Source organism: Vanessa atalanta, chromosome 17 (genome assembly GCF_905147765.1).
Source record: "Vanessa atalanta chromosome 17, ilVanAtal1.2, whole genome shotgun sequence".
NCBI classification, from domain to species: domain Eukaryota; kingdom Metazoa; phylum Arthropoda; class Insecta; order Lepidoptera; family Nymphalidae; genus Vanessa; species Vanessa atalanta.
This window is the reverse complement of record NC_061887.1, coordinates 11,525,955-11,544,140: the sequence shown is the minus strand read 5'-3', so window position 1 is coordinate 11,544,140 and position 18,186 is coordinate 11,525,955. Positions and strand designations below refer to the sequence as shown.

General features: G+C 36.3%; 3 protein-coding genes across 4 annotated transcripts; 1 reads left to right on the top strand and 2 right to left on the bottom strand.

Annotated features, from left to right (window-relative positions):
• Positions 1-5,374: 5,374 nt before the first annotated feature.
• Positions 5,375-11,967, bottom strand: LOC125070674. Its single transcript, XM_047680623.1, has 5 exons — positions 11,848-11,967; positions 10,437-10,598; positions 9,606-9,707; positions 5,846-6,025; positions 5,375-5,629 (listed from the first exon to the last, which is right to left on the bottom strand). Exons 1-5 carry the CDS (start codon positions 11,965-11,967, stop codon positions 5,375-5,377), a joined length of 819 nt encoding a protein of 272 aa, XP_047536579.1.
• LOC125070338 (uroporphyrinogen-III synthase-like) lies at positions 6,927-8,612 on the top strand. 2 transcript variants are annotated; one of them, XM_047680157.1, is made up of 2 exons: positions 6,927-7,016; positions 7,225-8,612. In XM_047680157.1, exon 2 carries the CDS (start codon positions 7,304-7,306, stop codon positions 8,054-8,056), a length of 753 nt encoding a protein of 250 aa, XP_047536113.1. In that variant the 5' UTR covers positions 6,927-7,016; positions 7,225-7,303; the 3' UTR covers positions 8,057-8,612. The 2 variants fall into 2 exon arrangements, with proteins under 2 accessions (XP_047536113.1, XP_047536114.1); XM_047680158.1 differs by having other exon boundaries at positions 6,997-7,136.
• A 2,601-nt stretch (positions 11,968-14,568) lies between the features above and the next one.
• LOC125070673 lies at positions 14,569-17,047 on the bottom strand. The gene is made up of 5 exons (XM_047680622.1): positions 16,915-17,047; positions 16,477-16,845; positions 15,176-15,349; positions 14,808-14,927; positions 14,569-14,739 (listed from the first exon to the last, which is right to left on the bottom strand). The coding sequence occupies exons 2-5, from the start codon at positions 16,795-16,797 to the stop codon at positions 14,569-14,571; spliced, it is 786 nt and encodes a 261-aa protein (XP_047536578.1). The 5' UTR covers positions 16,798-16,845; positions 16,915-17,047.
• Positions 17,048-18,186: the final 1,139 nt, after the last annotated feature.

Here is an 18,186-nt window from a genome sequence, read left to right as displayed (position 1 = left end):
ATTAGACACATGCAGGTTTCCTCACGATGTTTTCCTTCACCGCCGAGCACGAGATGAATTATAAACACAAATTAAGCACATGAAAATTCAGTGGTGCCTGCCTGGGTTTGAACCCGAAATCATCGGTTAAGATGCACGCGTTCTAACCACTGGGCCATCTCGGCTTCAGATATCTAAAACAACATGATAATTATTGGAATTTAATATAGTATAAGTTCATACGTCAACACATAATTAGTTCGTAGCACGTCATAATTCCGTTGCCCTGTCCGCGGTTATCCTGGCATTCAAGACAGCATAATAGATGTTACCATAATCATCTCTACAACACTGTATTGATAATGATCGTATATCTGACTGTGTGTACAATTGTACATGCGTGTCGTATCCGTCTTCAAAGGCAACGTTGTGTATTTCGTCTGATATTAATGTAAATATGCGTTGCTACGCAAATCTTAAGCCGAGCTCCTTCCTATAAAATTTATCGCGAGGCTGAAAATATGAAAGAAAAATATGACAGTGAAATTGTTTTACTGACGTATTTTTATTTTCTCGTAAAAAATCTCCTCGAGTCAAGCGGACGCAGCGTCGCCAACTGCTAAAATATTTCAGCCCTCAAGTCTCCTGAATACTACTGAATCTAGAATTTAAAATTATTCTTCAGATATTGTACGAGGAATTAAATTTAATTTGTAGTATTAATTATTTCTATCTCAATTTAATAGAAAAAGACTTTTTAATTCTTCGGTTTTACATTTTAATTAACAAATAAAACCAATGAGATACCATCAACAAACCAAATCCAAATCTCACAGATACATTCTGTATAAGACTAACACATGAGCTTTAAAACACAATTCATAGTACGAGTGTGATAGATAGTTGTAACTATCTATCAAGTGCTACATTAAACCTTTAATTTCTCAGGGTAATAAAATGTTGCTTTAAATATAATATTATTAAAAATGTTGCTTGAAGTTTTGGAGTACTATTTCTTGAGAGGATAAATATGTCGGGGTTATGTCTTAAATAAACGCAGCTTAAATCGCAAGATATTCGAATAGAGGATCGCCCGTTAAATTAAAGACCCTCGGGACAAGTACATCATTTGATCAGTCCTCTTATACTGTAGCGTGTCGAGGCCAGCGCCCGCAAAACATGTCCAACAACTTCACGTCACGGAGATGTACGTCTCGTACAGCGTTAAGTGAAAGATCGTAATCGTAACGAGCATATTCGTGGCATGACGTAAAGGATAAGTTAAGCGCACATCAGCCGTAAACTATCAGACTATATCAATAAATGCTGCCTTGACCGAATAGTCGAAGGACCGCCGCAGACCTAAGAAACGATTTATTTATGTCGTAAGGGTCGACAAGAGAGAGCACGGTCTCACCGAGAAGGTTGCTTTTGATCAGGAAAAGTGAAACAGTCGCGGTCAGAGAGGGGGTCTTAACACCCTTAAATCGAATACATCAAATTAAAAATCTTCTAAGAATTTTAAATAAATTAAATTAATAATTAGCTTAAATTCAAAATCATATTTAGTTTATTTGTTAAAAAACTTGGTGAGAACAAGCATGTTATCCAGAGGCCACAAATGTCTCAAATAAAATCAACTGGCCGGGGTTTGAAGCCTTCCATTTGAACTCCTGAACTCATATTTAATAAATATGTCAAACATTTTTAACATTTTATATACTAACTCTTTCATGCTAGTATGTTACAAGTGAGCACTTTTTACATCGACCAACGCTTAGCTTTAAACTCCGAGCGCAAAGCGCCCAATATATGCAACACGTAGATAGATGTTTGGACGAGCGCTTTTTAAGCTCCGAATTTATCATATGCTTATTTAAAAAGTTATAATGCCGTTCCTAATATCTTCATATCTACACTTTTATTCATAATAATAATCTATTGTTCATATCTACACTTTTATTCATAATATAATTTTACAATTATGATTATCTGTGCAAATTTATTAAGTTATCAATGAAACTTTGAGGCTTAAAATTCAATTGTTCCACAGCATAACAAATAATAGCTCATTTTCGCGAAATATTCATTAATGAATATTTGAATTGCTTTTTCTTCTTGAATTGGAAGACGTATTGGTAAATAGATCAACTAATGTTAGAGGCCCCATAGACATTGTCACTGTAATAAATATTATCCATAGTAAATTAATAGTAAAAGTAATTATTCAGCTCTTTTAAAAAGGAAAGTAACACTATGCCCACTGCTGGTCTAAGGACTCTTTACCTTTTGAGAAAAAATTAAAGCTCATTCTACCAGAATGGTTTAATCCGGAGCTGTTGAAGGTGGCATAATGGTTCACAGCCGAGCACGAAATTATTTATAACCGCAAAGTTTTAATTGTGCTTGACTATATATATCCGTAAGTGTATTTGATTTCAGTACACAATATGTTGGAAGACGCTCCCACCATCGCATTTGTCACAATAACAAATTAATTTGAGCATTAAACATCGTTTACACATTATGTGCACGACAGCTTAACCGTTAACGCTTAATAAGCGTTTTAGTCGAAATTTATTAGGTTTAACATTGAAATCGGACTTTAAGCTGTTTAAGCGTACAACTTATGACGCTAACTAATGCTGTTACCGTAATGCAATGTTTATAAAACGCTTCCCAGCCATTACCTAAGGATGTGGCGATCTGGGAAACAGGGTTTTAATATTACATATTTATAAGAGCCTTTTAAGTAAAACCTACAAACGCTTGTTCAATATTAACGCTATTTCTTATAATTTAAAATTGAGAATTTAATTTTACTTTAACGATAACGCAACGAAACTTATGTGCTGATTCTATAAAACAAACGAGGAGATGTGTTTCATGTTGCCTGATTAAAAAACTACTTAACGAGTTTAAGTTTTACTTTTACCAGAAGATGCAGCGCGTTTCGAAGAAGGTTTTAAAACCATTTTACTAAATAAATCCATATAATTTAAGAAATTTTAGAAACAGAAAGAATGTCAAACTATTCACTCAGATATTACGTATAGCGAAATATTCTGAAAATCATTCTTTTCAGTTTAAGTTTAAAATATAAATGCCTTACTTCTGGATAAAAACCTCTCATATTAAGGAATATGTTAGCAACCATGCAGCTTCAATATGCGTTTATGGTACCCGTATATTAGAATTTCAACCGACCTATGATAATATCATTCATTTAAGCATATAAGTTGAATAAATAAAATACATTTAACAACACATATATAGAGAACATACAATCATAAATAACTTGTAGTTACATATATACAAGCGTTAAAACTTAGTCACATAATTCAAGACTTAGTTTTCCTTGTACAAGTTGCAATACTACTACGCCGCAATTGCGGACAATCTAACGCGTTCTAGTAGTTTTTGTTGAATGTAACTCACTGAGATTACTGTCTCCTCTCTGTGATTAATGTTCCGTGCATCTTCTCCGACTTTAGGATTCAGAGCTTTAACTGCTTTGACCTAAAGTTATCCTGAGATATATAAACAGATCAATTATCCATGAGCAAGCATCTGCTTTTATGTGGACACTTCACTATCAACTTTCAAACTCCGCGCTACATATAGGTAATTTAATATTTCTTGACAGAAAAAGTCAATATTTTTATCTGGAACCCGGAAAAAGTACCCAGAACCTCGACATATTAAATACAAGCTTACAATTTGTTGAGAATAATTTGTAACGTACAATTTATATGACCGCTTTGATCTTTGTCGAAAGGTCCAGAAGCGATGTATTTTTTTAAACAGATAAGTTATAATAAGTGAGTGATCCCAACCAGGCAGGCTAGCCTACCAAATACATATTATTATAACCGGCGTTACATGCTAGTTTGTTCCATATAGTACTACCAATTCAATAGTATTCCAGGACAATATTTATGAATTATTTGTCCATGACCTCATTTAATAGCATTATATATTTTTTTCCCCTTTACTCATATTACACAAATTATGATTTTATAATCTAGTCATGGTCACTGAAACCGACACCAAATAAATTGTAATAACAGTATAGAGTAATTAACATGTTTGATGTTATTATTTGTTAAAATGGCGAAATTTAGAAGTTTCATAAACAATGAAGACTTGTGTATTAATAAAATTAATTTAAGCGTAAAGTTTTTGAAACGCTTCCATTATTTCTTGAAAGCTAACCGTCCACGAACTGTTTCAATATCTTTAGTCAACATTATACGAAATACTCTTGAGTAAAACAGAAAACGGACGTTACTTAATATTTATCTTCTCGGTAGAATCTACATTCCGAACCGGTGGCAGCTTTAATACTGTAACATGGCAATTCTCTCTCTCTCTCATACACATATCACCACCAAACACAATATAGTTTTAATTACACATTGCAGTTCCGCCTGTGTGGCGTCTTGTATTCATTTATATCATATATTTTCAGTTTTTATCGTCGTACGGAGATAAATAAAAATACGTGTATATCCCGAACGCCCGACAGAAGTGACAACTTAAACTAATCTCTGCCATAAGCATAAGAGAAAGAGAAGCCAAACAGACGGACTCCGTAACGCGTTACGTAACGAAGCGGTTTGCCCTCCTATACAAAGTTCATTTTTATAAGTCTAATCATAAGCTACAAGAAAATATTGATACTTGAACAAATAAACATTTAATGTTTAAAAATAGTACCTATTGAGTATAGAACACCAAAATGTAATTTGTATCTATTGACAATATCGATGAGAATTTGGACACTATATATTTATATTACGTATGTACTTAAATCCTATTATTAATTGTAAGATGAAGTTTGTCCTAATATGTAATTGCTTATATTGCACTTTCGGCACTCGTCGCTCAACGCTTAGCACGACGTGGCAGCTCGTCTTAAAGTCGTTCTCTCGTCTTCAAGACGAGCGTTAACGAGAGACGTCCATCACAATGTAAGCAACAATGTGCTAAATTTTAGCGAAGTATTTTCTTAATCACTTAAGAGAGAACAACACGATACTTTTGCAACTGTTTAGCCAAGAATACGCTAGTCACACTATTCATTCACTTTGACTTTATTTACACAAATAACAATTATATTTAGTAAACTATAATGATAACTTTTCACTATAAATTTTTATATAGTGAAAATTTAGTGTTTATTTTATGTTTTTTACTAAACTTTATATTTTTTTGATGTTTTTATAATGAGTTTATAATAAGTTGTGAAAACAGGGTTATTTTTTATTACTTTAAAAGGATTCTGACATAGATACTTACTTTATATTATTCCGCAAGCAATTTGTAAAAAGTAAAAATACTCTGTCTTATTAAAAAAAACTAATTTATTAAATAATATTATATAACACACGCACTATAAAGTATCTTGGGGGAAGACATCAACAGGATTCGTAATGAAATTAAGATCATTGAGCTCCTTGTCAAAAATACAGTGCGAAGGAGGTTTTCTGGTCACGGGGCCGAGGCGGTGGTGGCGCAGCAGCAAATACAGTAGCAAGTTGTACTCCGACGTGGCGTTCTGAACCATGCGCAGAGTCGCCTCGAGCTGTTCCTGACGCGCGTCCCAAGTACGTAGCCGTTCAACACAATCTTGCAAGCATTGATTTAACTGCCGGAATAAAATCCGTTGTGCTTACTTTATTATTGATAAATAAAATAGACAATTTTATATTTATAATTTACAAAAAAAATACAGTATATTGCAGACACCACTGAATACAATTCTTTTAAAAAAAATATACGTTTTTTTTATTGGGTCGAGCTAAAACAACGATTTGAACAAATCAAATGCTGCTAGACTTTTTTAAATTATTATAAAAGTTACCTTAATTATTCGCCTCTCCATTAGCTTTCTTTGTATCCAGTCACAAAAGTAAGTGATTATTGCCAGTAGTATTAATGACACCGTGAGGAATAAATCAAGAGGAGGCAGTTCGAGGGGCAACCAAGTTTGTGTGACATTCGCTGCGTGCACAAGCAATGATTTCGGCTCAGGCGACGATTCCTTCGAGTCCAAATACAAGTCTGGTACATAATACTGAGCTGGCAATAGTAACAGTGTTACTAGCGCCGTCACCAGCAATCCATTTGAACACCCGCTTAACGGCATCGAAAGCCTTATCAGCAAATTGCTTTACATTGCTGCCCGGGAAATAATATTATATTTTGTAATTTACGCCTAAAATATATAAAGTTTCGAATAAAATACAACATATATTTTTCTTAAAAATGTGGATGACACTTGATTTTTCTTCTGGATTTCTAATGACTTATTGTATGACTTATAGTTAGTCATTTTATAGTTTATACTACACAAAGAGTAACTATGTATCATTTGCATATTACTCTGTATTATTTATTTATTTTTGTACAGTAAACAGAATACATGTTGTAAAAAAAATGTACAAAGGTGACCTGTCTCTCTTATAACTAGAAAAATAGAGGATAATTTAAAAAAAATGTATGTATGGGACCAAAACGAATAAAAAAGAATGTACCGCCGATGGTTAATGAATGAATTTATAATGAAAGAAACCACTATATATAATATTGAGCTAAATATATTAAAAAATAGAATTACGTTTAAAAAATAAATGTATTTTTCTTCTAATAATATAAAGCAACAAAGTCAACAAGACGGCTTAAGAGAGAGTCAGAACGTCGTGACCTTTTGTTGTCACGACATCAAGTCGGTCTGGTCCTCAGTCTGAGACAAATCAACGTTATTATATTGTGTACTTCTTACTACTGTGCTAACTAAATATACCTTGACTTCGTTCTTGGACGCAAAAATAATAATCATTAATCATAAAGAAAAAAATAGCTTTAATATTAAGACACACTTTAATATTTGCAGTTTTTAAATATCCCTGCATCATTTTTTCGTTACAAACTATCCGACCAAACTTAACCGTCAGCGTCAATGTCATAGGTTGCTCTTATATTTATTATTTTGACAACAGTATTCAACGTCAACTTCGTACTTAGAAAACTCTGTAAGTTTGAAAATATAAAAATCAATTCATTTTTTCCTTATGACATAATACCTGTTAACTACATATTGTAATATTCTTAATGATTTTTTTTAGAGTGTCATTATATTTATTTGTAGACTGGTAAGTCTACACAATGAAAAGTAAACTTTCCCTCACCTCATATTACAATTCCATGACTATAAATTATAATCGTTTCTTGTCTTTTCAGGGTCAAAATTGTTATGTAGCAGTGGTCAGTAGAACAAAGGACTTGCAATTCATGTTTTGTCCGACGGAAAGAAAAGATCATGAAGAAAGTAGTATTATTTAAAAGTGTGTCAGAGGATTATAAGAAAGTGTTTAGTGATAATAATTATGAGGCGATTTTCGTGGAACCACTGCAATTTGAGTTCATGAATTTACAGGAACTTGGTGAAAAATTACTGAGTAATGATTATAACGGTATTATTCTCACAAGCCCTAGAGCTATTGAGGCCGTTTCTAAATGTTGGTCCCCTTCGAAATTCGTTATTTGGAATACCAAAAAGATATATACTGTAGGTGAGGCTAGCAATCAAAAGGTTAAGCTATTACTTGGCTTAGAGGCCTTGGGCAGTCAAACTGGGAATGCTGAAACACTAGCAACACTCATAGCAAGTGAAAACAGTGCAAAATCAAACTTTTTATTTCCTTGTGGCAATTTAAGATCAGAAATTTTACCAAACATATTACAATCCAAGGACATAACAGTTGATGCACTAACTGTGTACGAAACTAAAGAAAATGAAAATTTAAGGACAAATTTAATGGAACTCAATAATACAGTGAATCCTTGTTGTATGGTGTTCTTCAGTCCATCTGGTTGTGAATATATTTACCGTCAGCTGCAGACGTTTAATAATAACCTATCGATTTTACCTCACTTTGCTATAGGCAACTCTACTGCACACAAAATTGAAAATCTGGGAGTTGAAATAGCCGGTGTGGCCGCCAAACCTAAACCAGAAAGCATGATTGAGTCTGTCCAACAGTATTTCGAAACCACCGAGTCATGTAGCTAGCCATGTCAGACACTAATTGTACATGTTATGGTGTTGGTTATTTGTATATAAATATTGAACATATGTTATATAATACTCGAATATAGTACAAGAGTTTTAAAATTTTATTTAGGCATTTTATATTGTTATTATTTTGTACAAACAAATTATTGTAAAATAAAATAAAACTATGAGTAAATAATTGTTGAACTCCTTAAACTTCCAACTCATTGGCTGGTGGATTATCACAGTTGGTAGTGCTTATTCCAGTTTCAGCGTCCCATTTCTTAGAAACTGACATGTATGTCATCACTACACTACCAATCACTAAGACTGAGTTTATCAATGCAAGAGGCTGAAATAAAAAAAAAATTAAACTTTTTTATTGGAAATTTAATTTTGTTTTGTAAAGTTTTAAATATAATAATATTTTATCTTTTTTCTTTCAATATTCTTATCGTCTACGTTTGGACAATCCATATATTTTTAAACATTACATCATTTTTAAATTTGGTTTGTTTTTTAACATTGAGTAAAGCGAAAGGCGCCTGGGTTCATTTTAACTGTCTAGATGTCATGGTTAGCATCGCATTATAATTTCAATGTTAAAATAATAAATATAATTTTTTTACACAGACTTGTAACTTTTAATTAAAGTACTTTCCGTTTATTGCTCACTAACGACCCGCCCCGGCCTCGCATGGTTGCAATGCTGATACTTGTGCTGATACCAAATGTACTACAGAATGTCTTACAACGTTTACAGTTTTTCAGTCATTACACAATACACTATGTCCCTGCGTTTTAAATCTGTAATATCTTCGAAAATATTCATTTCAATTACATGCTGTAAAAGGCCATATTGATCTATATTAAATGCATGTATGTATTTAAGGTACTTAAGGTACTTAAATGGATAAGAATTAATGCTGCATTGCTTAAAATCGCTTTAAAAATAAGCCATTATTTTTCATAAAAAGTTGTTTTTGTGGGCTATCCCTATATACCATCGCGACTTCTTTCTTGAGCTTTTTAAGGTGTACAATAATGTAGGACATTATTTTGATCTATCTCGTAGGATTCAGCCAACGTTTGCAATGTAAGCGCTAAAAATGTTTTTATTTATGACATCACTTCAGGAACCTCAAAAATTATCAGTGTTTCTCTACTATGTTTTATACATATAAATCTTCCTCTTGAATCAATCTATGTATTTAAAAAAACTGCATCCGTTGCGTAATTTTAAAGATCTAAACACACATAGGGACCGACAGCGGTAAGCGACTTTGTTTTATACTATGTAATGGTGATGATGATGTATACATATCGATAGCTGTTTATACTGTGAAAGATCATTTCAACAGAAATCGACTTAGTCCAGTAAATTAAAATCCTAAGTTGCTTAATTTTAACAACTTAAGGTTAAGAAAATATATGAGTAACATCCAGGATATGTTCTCTTAAGTGGATATCCCAAAATTATTACGTCAATGTTATGAGCAAAATCAGAAGTTATACACAATAAGAATATGATTTCATCCTTAGTTTATAATAAGTAAATGTGTATTACCCCGAAGGCGTAGTCGGCGGCACGACGTATCTCGCACAGGGTGAAACTCAGAATTGTAACAAGCAAAAGTGATACTCCAATCACAGTCGATAATATTATGTCCTGTGGATAAATAAGCCTTAAGTAACATGTCTTTTGAAAGTCTTATAAGTATATGCATACCCTGTTATCACTCATAGGGCCGACTCTACCATATGGGCTTCAGCCCAGGACCCTGTGGATTCAAGGGAGCCCCAGCTAAGTCAAGTCAAAGTCACAAATAGACGATAATGCAAAAGAATCCATACCTTTATTAAATTAAACAAATCGTATGGTTTGCAGCCCCGTGAGTCCTGCAATTAATCAAACCCATTCAATTAATTTAATTCAACTCACGTTCAGATATGTCTTAGGTGGGCCCCTAAGTAGTGTTAGCCCAGGGCCCCTTAAACTTACGGTCCGGCCCTGATCACTCATCTATTTATCTACCAAAAAGGAGCAATGAATGTGATAGTCACAAGGGACGTCTAATATAACGCTGTAGAACGTGTTATCGGCGACATATTTGTATTTATTTATTCAATGTAGCAGCATTGCACTTTTGGTTTTTATCGCCATTTTTTTTTAATTTTCAATATAACAAAATCAAGCCAAACGTCCCTTAACACAATTACTTTATATTACCTATAGCGGCATTTCGATGATTGATTTCTGGAATCATGTTGTAAATCTGTATACATTACCCCACAAAACACTCAGTGACTGCAACTGCACAGCAGCAGTAATAAGTTTTGTGATTGACGGTCTACTCGCGCTCAGTTATACAAAAAATTATAACGGTAATATACCAACTGTTATGAAGCACGTCATGGGTGCGTGAGTAGCCAACAGTGCGCTGAGCGCGCTAAGAGCCGCGAGCGTGCCCCCCGCGACCAGCCCCGCACCTCCCGCGACCAGCCCCGCGCCGCACCAGCCGCCCCACGCGAACGCGATAGACGACAACGTACATACCACCTGCAACATTTGACATATCTCGTCTCGTCGCCAAGCCGACAAATTGCTTTAATTGATTGACAGCATAAAACTGTTTTATTATCCATTAATTTCATCACATGTGCCATTCGATAGGCACTGATTCTGCGCCGGCCCACGATCGACGACCCATCTTATTGCTGAGAATTAAGTTCCAGTTTTATATTTACTGTTTAAATTTAGTCTCGTACTTCAGCGCAGGCAGGTATACTAAAACATATTAAGTATATCCGCCTGTGTCAGCAATGCAAAAGTTCATAGCCGAAACACGCAGTAATGGACATTTACAACAAATGTTCTAATGTTATAAAAGTTACAGCTAATCTATATGAATATTATGAACAGCAAGTTTATTTCAAACATATTTTTGCTTAAGTAGATACATAATTCGTTTTTCGATGAAGGTTACTTGGTACCTTTGTAATAGGCCTCGGGTTTATCACAAGGCGATCTTGGCAAGGTAAAAACCTGCCATTTCGTTTAGTTGAATAAACCTAATAACAGTATTCATATGAAAAAAAATACGTTACTTCTTCTTTTACCCAAACAATAGCTTTAGGAGATTGGTAGAAAGGTCGCACATGGTTTCGTCATTGAACAATAGATCTGGGGTCCAATCAGGTTGGCCAACCCTGTTATAGCCTAATCCAATCACAAGAAAAGTAAAACAAACAAATAGATTTCTGCATTAAATTGAAGTTATATCATTGATCGAGATCTTGAATAATCTATGAATTTCATAATGTACCTACCTATTCATTATGAAATGGCGTTTTGAATGTGGCGAATTTGTTATCGAATTAAAGTAGACATTACGCTACATTACTCATAAAATTAAAACTGACTATATGTACTGGTATTTAGGTAATTAGTTGTATTTCGTTACATCATGTTAAGCTAACTTATAAAGCTGCAGACCTAGGTTCAAATAAAAGTTTTGGATAAAGAATAGCCAGTTCAAAAGTTACTTTAAAACACTCCCATGCCTTAAGAGGGCACGTAAAGTCAAAGTCAAAAATCTTTATTCAATATAGAAGTGTTTACACTTGCTTATTGATAGTCAAAAATCTACCACCGGTTCGGAATTTAACACCTCGGACCTGAGAAGAAGCCGGTCCTGTGCTTCAAATTGTTAATTTGTAAACTATCACACTGGGGTACTAGGGTGATATTCTCTTAACCCCAATACAAGTGCATTCGCTGGATCGTTGTGTATAGACACTGTACTTACAGTTGCTAATACTTTCAGAATTCCTTCAGGCGACACAAAGAAGTCATTGTCTACATAGTACTTATACAAGATCTTGCGTTCTGTATCAATCCTTTCTGCAATTTGCACTGAACTTTCCATTTCATGGACTTACCCGAGCACTAAGTTTATCTGCTATGGTCAGGGCGATGCATTGGATAAAATTCCATATTAAGTCAGCATTGATAAGATAACACTACAATCCATTAATTTGAAGCACTTCAAAGTCAAAATATAAAGGATGATCCGTAGTAATCAGATTTGATTTAATTGATAAAATAGCAATTATCGTGAAATTAATTGATTTCAAAGATAAGTTTCAAAATACTAATGTCTCAACAACTCTGCCCAGGGTCGCACTCCAAAAGTATTTCATTTCATTATTTTCTTAATTATTATTTTTTAAATATCTCAATATGGAATAAAGTAAACGAAAATAGTAGACCAAAGTAAAATAACAACACGTCAATTGTATAAAAACCATATATGTATTATCATTAAAATTTAAAATTAAAACTTACTCGCACAAGGTTCATCGAGATCAAACATTACAATCACCGGTTCTTGAAAAACATTTGTAATTCTTATAAAGAAATATACAATACAATACAACACACAAAGCAATGTACTCTTTCATAGACATTTATTGAACATATCTGCGGCCCGTCGCGTCACACAGTTACAAAAATTGAAGATAGAAAATTTGGTCAATTATTAGTTATAAATATGATTTTTCATATTGTAACACTCATCAGTTTACACGAGCTCATAGCTCCGCGTAGCAGTTACACAAAGTATCGCTGTGGCAAGCGGTAATCTGCTGCCTGTCTGTACGACAAACTATTAAACACTTGGTTACGTTCTGTGTTCGGTACAAATTGTCACACAATTTTCACAGAATGCATAAATATCAATATATTACAAATATATTCGAGGCCGCAGAATCATAAATATACTTATAATCGGAAGAGTCATTTTAAAAGTGTCCATTAACAAGTGTGATCGTGGTGTGTCGTGGTAATCGCTAAAGGAACACTTACATTACAAAATATCACTTACAAACAGTGTAAGAAGTACATAAAGAATCAAGTAAGTCGTTTGGTGATATGTATGATATAATATAAATAAAAAAGGGGACTGGCCTCCAACTTCTCCTTTGAATTACATTACGATTAACTGATTGAATTATTACAAAATTAATTGTTCTTTTAGAAAATACAAAACTGATCAAGTTCACGATTTGTGTTTCGAATGTATCTATTTTTCAACCTGGCCAATACTGAGTAAGGCCTTCCTGTTTCCGCTCGGTTCGAACTAAAACGGTACAAACATCCTAAGCTCATAGCGCGAGTACGACAGATTAGACAGTATAAAATTACATCCTATAACAATTCTTATTTGGTATATTTTGAAATCCCCTTACCACTAACTATATGTATTATAAACAAGTGTCATGCAAACTATTTGATCCAATACAAGCATCACAATAAATAAACGTGGCGTACGTAAGGACACCGCAGATGTCGCTGGCGTCGCTGGCGTCGCTGGCGTCGCTGGCGACCCCGCCACACCTCCGGCCGGATACGGTTATATAATATATATGAATACCATGATCCACTTTGTCTACTGAATTCTTAGCACAATAAACATGTCGATTACAAGTAAAAATTACCCTTTGCATACATTTGTATATTGATTCATTAAATGTATAATAATATTAAAAACTTATCATAAACGGGGACAGCCGGACACGCCACCGGGCGTCGAAGTAACGGGCAGAAGCTTTCAAAAATACAGATAAAATATTGTTTGCGAATAATCTAATATTTGTGCAAAAACTACTTAAGGAATGCCGCTCGTTAGTAATAAAAATAAATACTTACACTAAATGGACTAGCATCAAAATCAGACTTGGTAAATAATAACGTTTAAATACAATGTAATGAACGAACAAACAACAGTCCAGCAAAATAGATGAGGAACCGCTCTCTCGAGATAAACAAAAACATTCACTAAAACCGATTCATTCTAAACATTCAGGAATTTGTAAAAATTGTCATTAAGAATGACATTAGAGGCACAATTAGCAGCAGTTGTGATCTATTTTGCCCTACTGCTCCTACAGATCGATAAGACTAGATAATTACATGGACGTGAATCACAGGCGAAATCTAGTGGCAGTATTAGACAATCTCCGATCCTTCTCGTGTGACGTACCACTAACATATCAAAAGTCCAGTGCTCATCGCTCCTGAAATAAGACGGTCCTAAAAGTAAATGCTAATTTGTTACATAAGAATATAATCAATTCATCTTCGGAGTCCTTTAGAACTCCGCGAAACCGTACCCAACTGGGGCTCCCTCGATCACTCTATGCGCTAACGATCGAGACATCGACGAGACTAAGTAGCTCCAAGTCCCATTTAAGAAGACATTAGTTTTGTGCCAATTCCATCACAAACAAATTTCATGCGATACACACACGACTAGACGAGAGGGCTCCCCGATCGCCCACGGACCTCACAGCTCGGCGGCGACCGCGGACCGGACCCGTCCCGCAGACGGAGGTATTTTAAAACGGTCCCGGCTCTAGAAAATTGGGGTTTCGTCGAAATAGGTTTAAAAAACTTGTTTCAGTACTGGGGCGCCACTACCACACTACACTCACGGCACCGACTAGAAGTCGGTGGACGACGGCGGTCACTATAAGGCGCGGTCGCGCGACGTGGAGGCCTGCGGCACGGCGCGGTAGGCGGCGCGCAGCGAGCCCGAGCGCGCCGCGCGCAGCCCCGCGCGCCCCGCGCGCACGCAGCCGCCGCGCACGCACACGCCCGCGCCCAGCAGCGCCACGCCCGCGCCGCCCAGCGCGCAGCCCTGCAACACAGCGCACACTCAGCGTCGCTGGCGGCGCCCGGCGGCCACCGGCGGGGCGCGACACTCACGGCGGCGGTGTACAGCATGGACGCGACGGTGGAGTGCGCGGCGGGCGACGGCAGCGCCACCAGCAGCGCGACGGCACCGCCGGTCAGCCACGACGCGCTCCACGCGAATGATACTCCGCTCTGAATTTTTATTTTCAAAAAAGAATATAAATGTGATCCCACAAAAAATACTAATCTTTATAATAGATTGAGACGACAATTTATAAATAGAGTAAAAACTAAATTTGCCGTTTAATACTTCTAAGAGACATTTGTTCCCAATATATTTCAGTTCAAGGTCAAAGTTATTTATTTATATTATTCCTTCTTTGAAATGGATAATAGATTTTACCATATTGAATTACAATGAAATGGATGAAACTCCTTACAAATCTGTTCCAATCGACGGGCAATAATGCATCCAACAAGGAGATGTGCATCAACATGAGGACTGTATGCAGCATGAAGGAAGTAAGTGCCCCAAACAGCAGTGGCTTAGCGGCAGATGCGGCACGTAGTCCTAGGGCTCCCCACACACAAATGCAAACACACAGAGAACACAGCTGTAAAAAAATAAACAAACTACATTAGATTATCTTTTATAATCTTAAAAGGATCAAATCTTGTAACTTAAAACCAGTTTCTTTCATCCACCTGAATGACCTGAAATTTTGCTCAAACTTTTGGTACTGGTTACATTACAATCTTGTTTACTATAAAATAGTAAATGTAAATTAGTAAATTTATGCAAACTAATGATTACATAGAAGCTTTTTAAGAAAGTTGAAGATTTAAGTATGAGCTAGCCTATGGAGCTCTCATTGACTTAGAACAGTAACCATTTCAAAGCTGCTATTTTTTTTCTAAAGATGAAATTAATGATATGTTGCCTGTTAAAGCTAAATTTATCAATATTATTCTCAAAGGGGAAAGTCCTTTGCTCAGCAGTGGGACGTTAACAGGCTGGTACTATATTAATTATTATTTAACATAATTATAAACTTGTCGACTTATGTACAAACAAAATAATTTAGAATTGAAATTATTGTTTAAGCGGAAATGATATTAATCGAATAAAAACATAACTTTATTACTCATTTTGGAATTACATTATAAAATTTAAAACACTACAAAATAAAAAGCACAATATTCACGAACAAAACAATGAAGTGTATGAGAGAGCTACACACAGGCATAAAACAATCTACATAATACACATTGTTCCCTAAGTAGGTCACAGCGGGTACAAGTATGCTGAACCTCTTTAGCCAATTAATAAATGGAATATTGCATTCATGTTCCTGTACAGATAACAAGATAACTACTTATATAGGCATCTTGTATTTTCAACTAACTTTGTATAGTAGTCAACTATGATTATACCATAAAGTCTTATGGTCTAATCATAGTTGGCTACTAGTCCATCAATCTAGGAGATGTTGTCACAACACCAATAGTAGAGTACCTTTCAATAATAACATGTGGCATTGCCTTCACTGAGTGTTATAACGTAAACAAAACATTAGCACATGTGTTAGTACAACAAACTAAATATTATCTCTTGTTATTTTTTAATGTTGTCCTTGCCATGATGAACTGCCAGTGTTGATATCATCATACTTGAATACTACTTACTATATGAGCAAATCTCATATATATAAACCATAATACTGTTCCAAATTTTACTTACCACTAGAAGAAAAGTCAAACCGCCCGTCGGCGTGATCAAGTACGAGAGGTGGCAGTAGACAGGTGCGAGAGCGCGCGGGCGCGGCGGTGGAGCACGCGAGTAGTGTGCGTGCGAGTCCCACGAGCGCTCCGTGAGCTCCGTACCGGCAGGCGAGCGACCGCCCGCGCCCGCGCACCCACTGCCAGCGATTTCGAAGTCCTGCACGTCCTCGCCGCGGCAGCTAGTCGGCTCCAGCTCTCTTATCTCTTCCAGCAACAGCTCCACTTCGTCGGTCGAGTATAACTCGCTCGCGGACACGTAGCGCGCCGGCGCCGCTTGCATATCACCCGCCTCGACCTCTACCGCCGAGCGCCGCCGCCCCGGCCCCTCCTGAAAATGCACACACTGTAGCTCCACATACATTCATTCCTTTAAAGGTTGTAATCACTTTCTGTCTACCTATTCCGAGCGACATCTAGTCTTCGTCCCTTTGTCAGTAACCGCATACTATGATAACGCGGATCTGAATAATTGTAAAAAAAGCAAAATGGTAAACAGATTAGAGAGACGCTCTACTAGCACGCCATGTTTGTTATCATCATTTTTTTTAAACAATGTCACAGATAGGGTTGCAAGTAAATTCTGTGTCTATGCTACGCTCGGATACTCGTCTATTCCCTCTATTAAATAATCAAACTCTCACTCAAAATATTATTATTGCTATAAAATAAACGAAGTTTTATTTTTAACAATTTTTTATCAATTACAATTTTGGATGTTGGAAATAGCAACTTGGGAAATGCAACTTCATACTATCACACTAGCGGTAAAAAAGCGGCAGCGCTACAGTCAGTGCTAAACGCGCTGTTTTTTTGAGCGGACGTGTCTTGTTTACCTTTTTTTTCTTACTGGAAAAATGCATTAGTCGTTTTCCATACGTGAAGTGGGGTGGTATGTGGGACGTCGGTGCCCAGGACGACACTAGCGCGCCCTAGTACACCGAATACCCACTAAAAAACCAACGGTAGCCTTTCCATCTTTTCAGTGGGCGCCACAGGATCGCTTTCGAATGCTACCGTGACGCCCTGACGGACGGGCGGGCCCTGTGTGGGCCTCTAATTCCTAGGGGGGATCATGGGGTATCTTGAACCCTCCTAGTTCCTGCGGCGCCTAATGATGCGGGGAGAGAAGGTGCGCGTAGCGTTGTCCTCCCCTGTCTTCTTCGGAGGATCGGGTCTGCAGCAGCGTCCACCTCCCGTTCCTGTTCCGCTGTCCCCTTGTGCGACATGACGTTTTCGCAGAAGGAGCGTATTTCCGACCAGCATGCCTCGCTACCGAGCATAGCGTTGATGACACTCGATGTCTTGTTTACCTGCGTTTGTCAATGGCATATCAATTGATATCACCAAACGTATGTTGGTACCTCGAAGTGGTATTTGAGGGCCCATCAGTTTTAACAATACGTCAAATGTTGCTATAGAAATTCGAAAATAATTTAAAAAAATTTCAGGGTATTGCCTCAAATCTTTGTACAGTATCACAAACTGCCCATTTATGTATCTCGGCTCATTCAGAGAATGTACCCAGAATGCCTTCTGTTTCCTTTTTCATCTTCTAGCGGTACAAACCGCTATTGCTTGTTTTTTAGCGTTAACCATTCTCACGTCTTACTAAAGCGCGTGACGAGACAAGAGTGATATAAAAGCGTTCGTATGAATAATCAAATTAAGA

Coding starts and splice junctions, on each gene's coding strand:
- LOC125070338 (XM_047680157.1), top strand. CDS start 7,304: ATGAAGAAAGTAGTATTATTTAAAAGTGTGTCAGAGGATTATAAGAAA.
- LOC125070674 (XM_047680623.1), bottom strand. CDS start 11,967: ATGGAAAGTTCAGTGCAAATTGCAGAAAGGATTGATACAGAACGCAAG. Junction 9,708..10,436: donor CCATGACGTGCTTCATAACA/GTTGGTATATTA, acceptor ATTTATCCACAG/GACATAATATTATCGACTGT. Junction 6,026..9,605: donor CCGCCGACTACGCCTTCGGG/GTAATACACATT, acceptor TTGGACTCGAAG/GAATCGTCGCCTGAGCCGAA.
- LOC125070673 (XM_047680622.1), bottom strand. CDS start 16,797: ATGCAAGCGGCGCCGGCGCGCTACGTGTCCGCGAGCGAGTTATACTCG. Junction 15,350..16,476: donor GTTTGACTTTTCTTCTAGTG/GTAAGTAAAATT, acceptor ATTTTTTTACAG/CTGTGTTCTCTGTGTGTTTG. Junction 14,740..14,807: donor CCATGCTGTACACCGCCGCC/GTGAGTGTCGCG, acceptor GCTGTGTTGCAG/GGCTGCGCGCTGGGCGGCGC.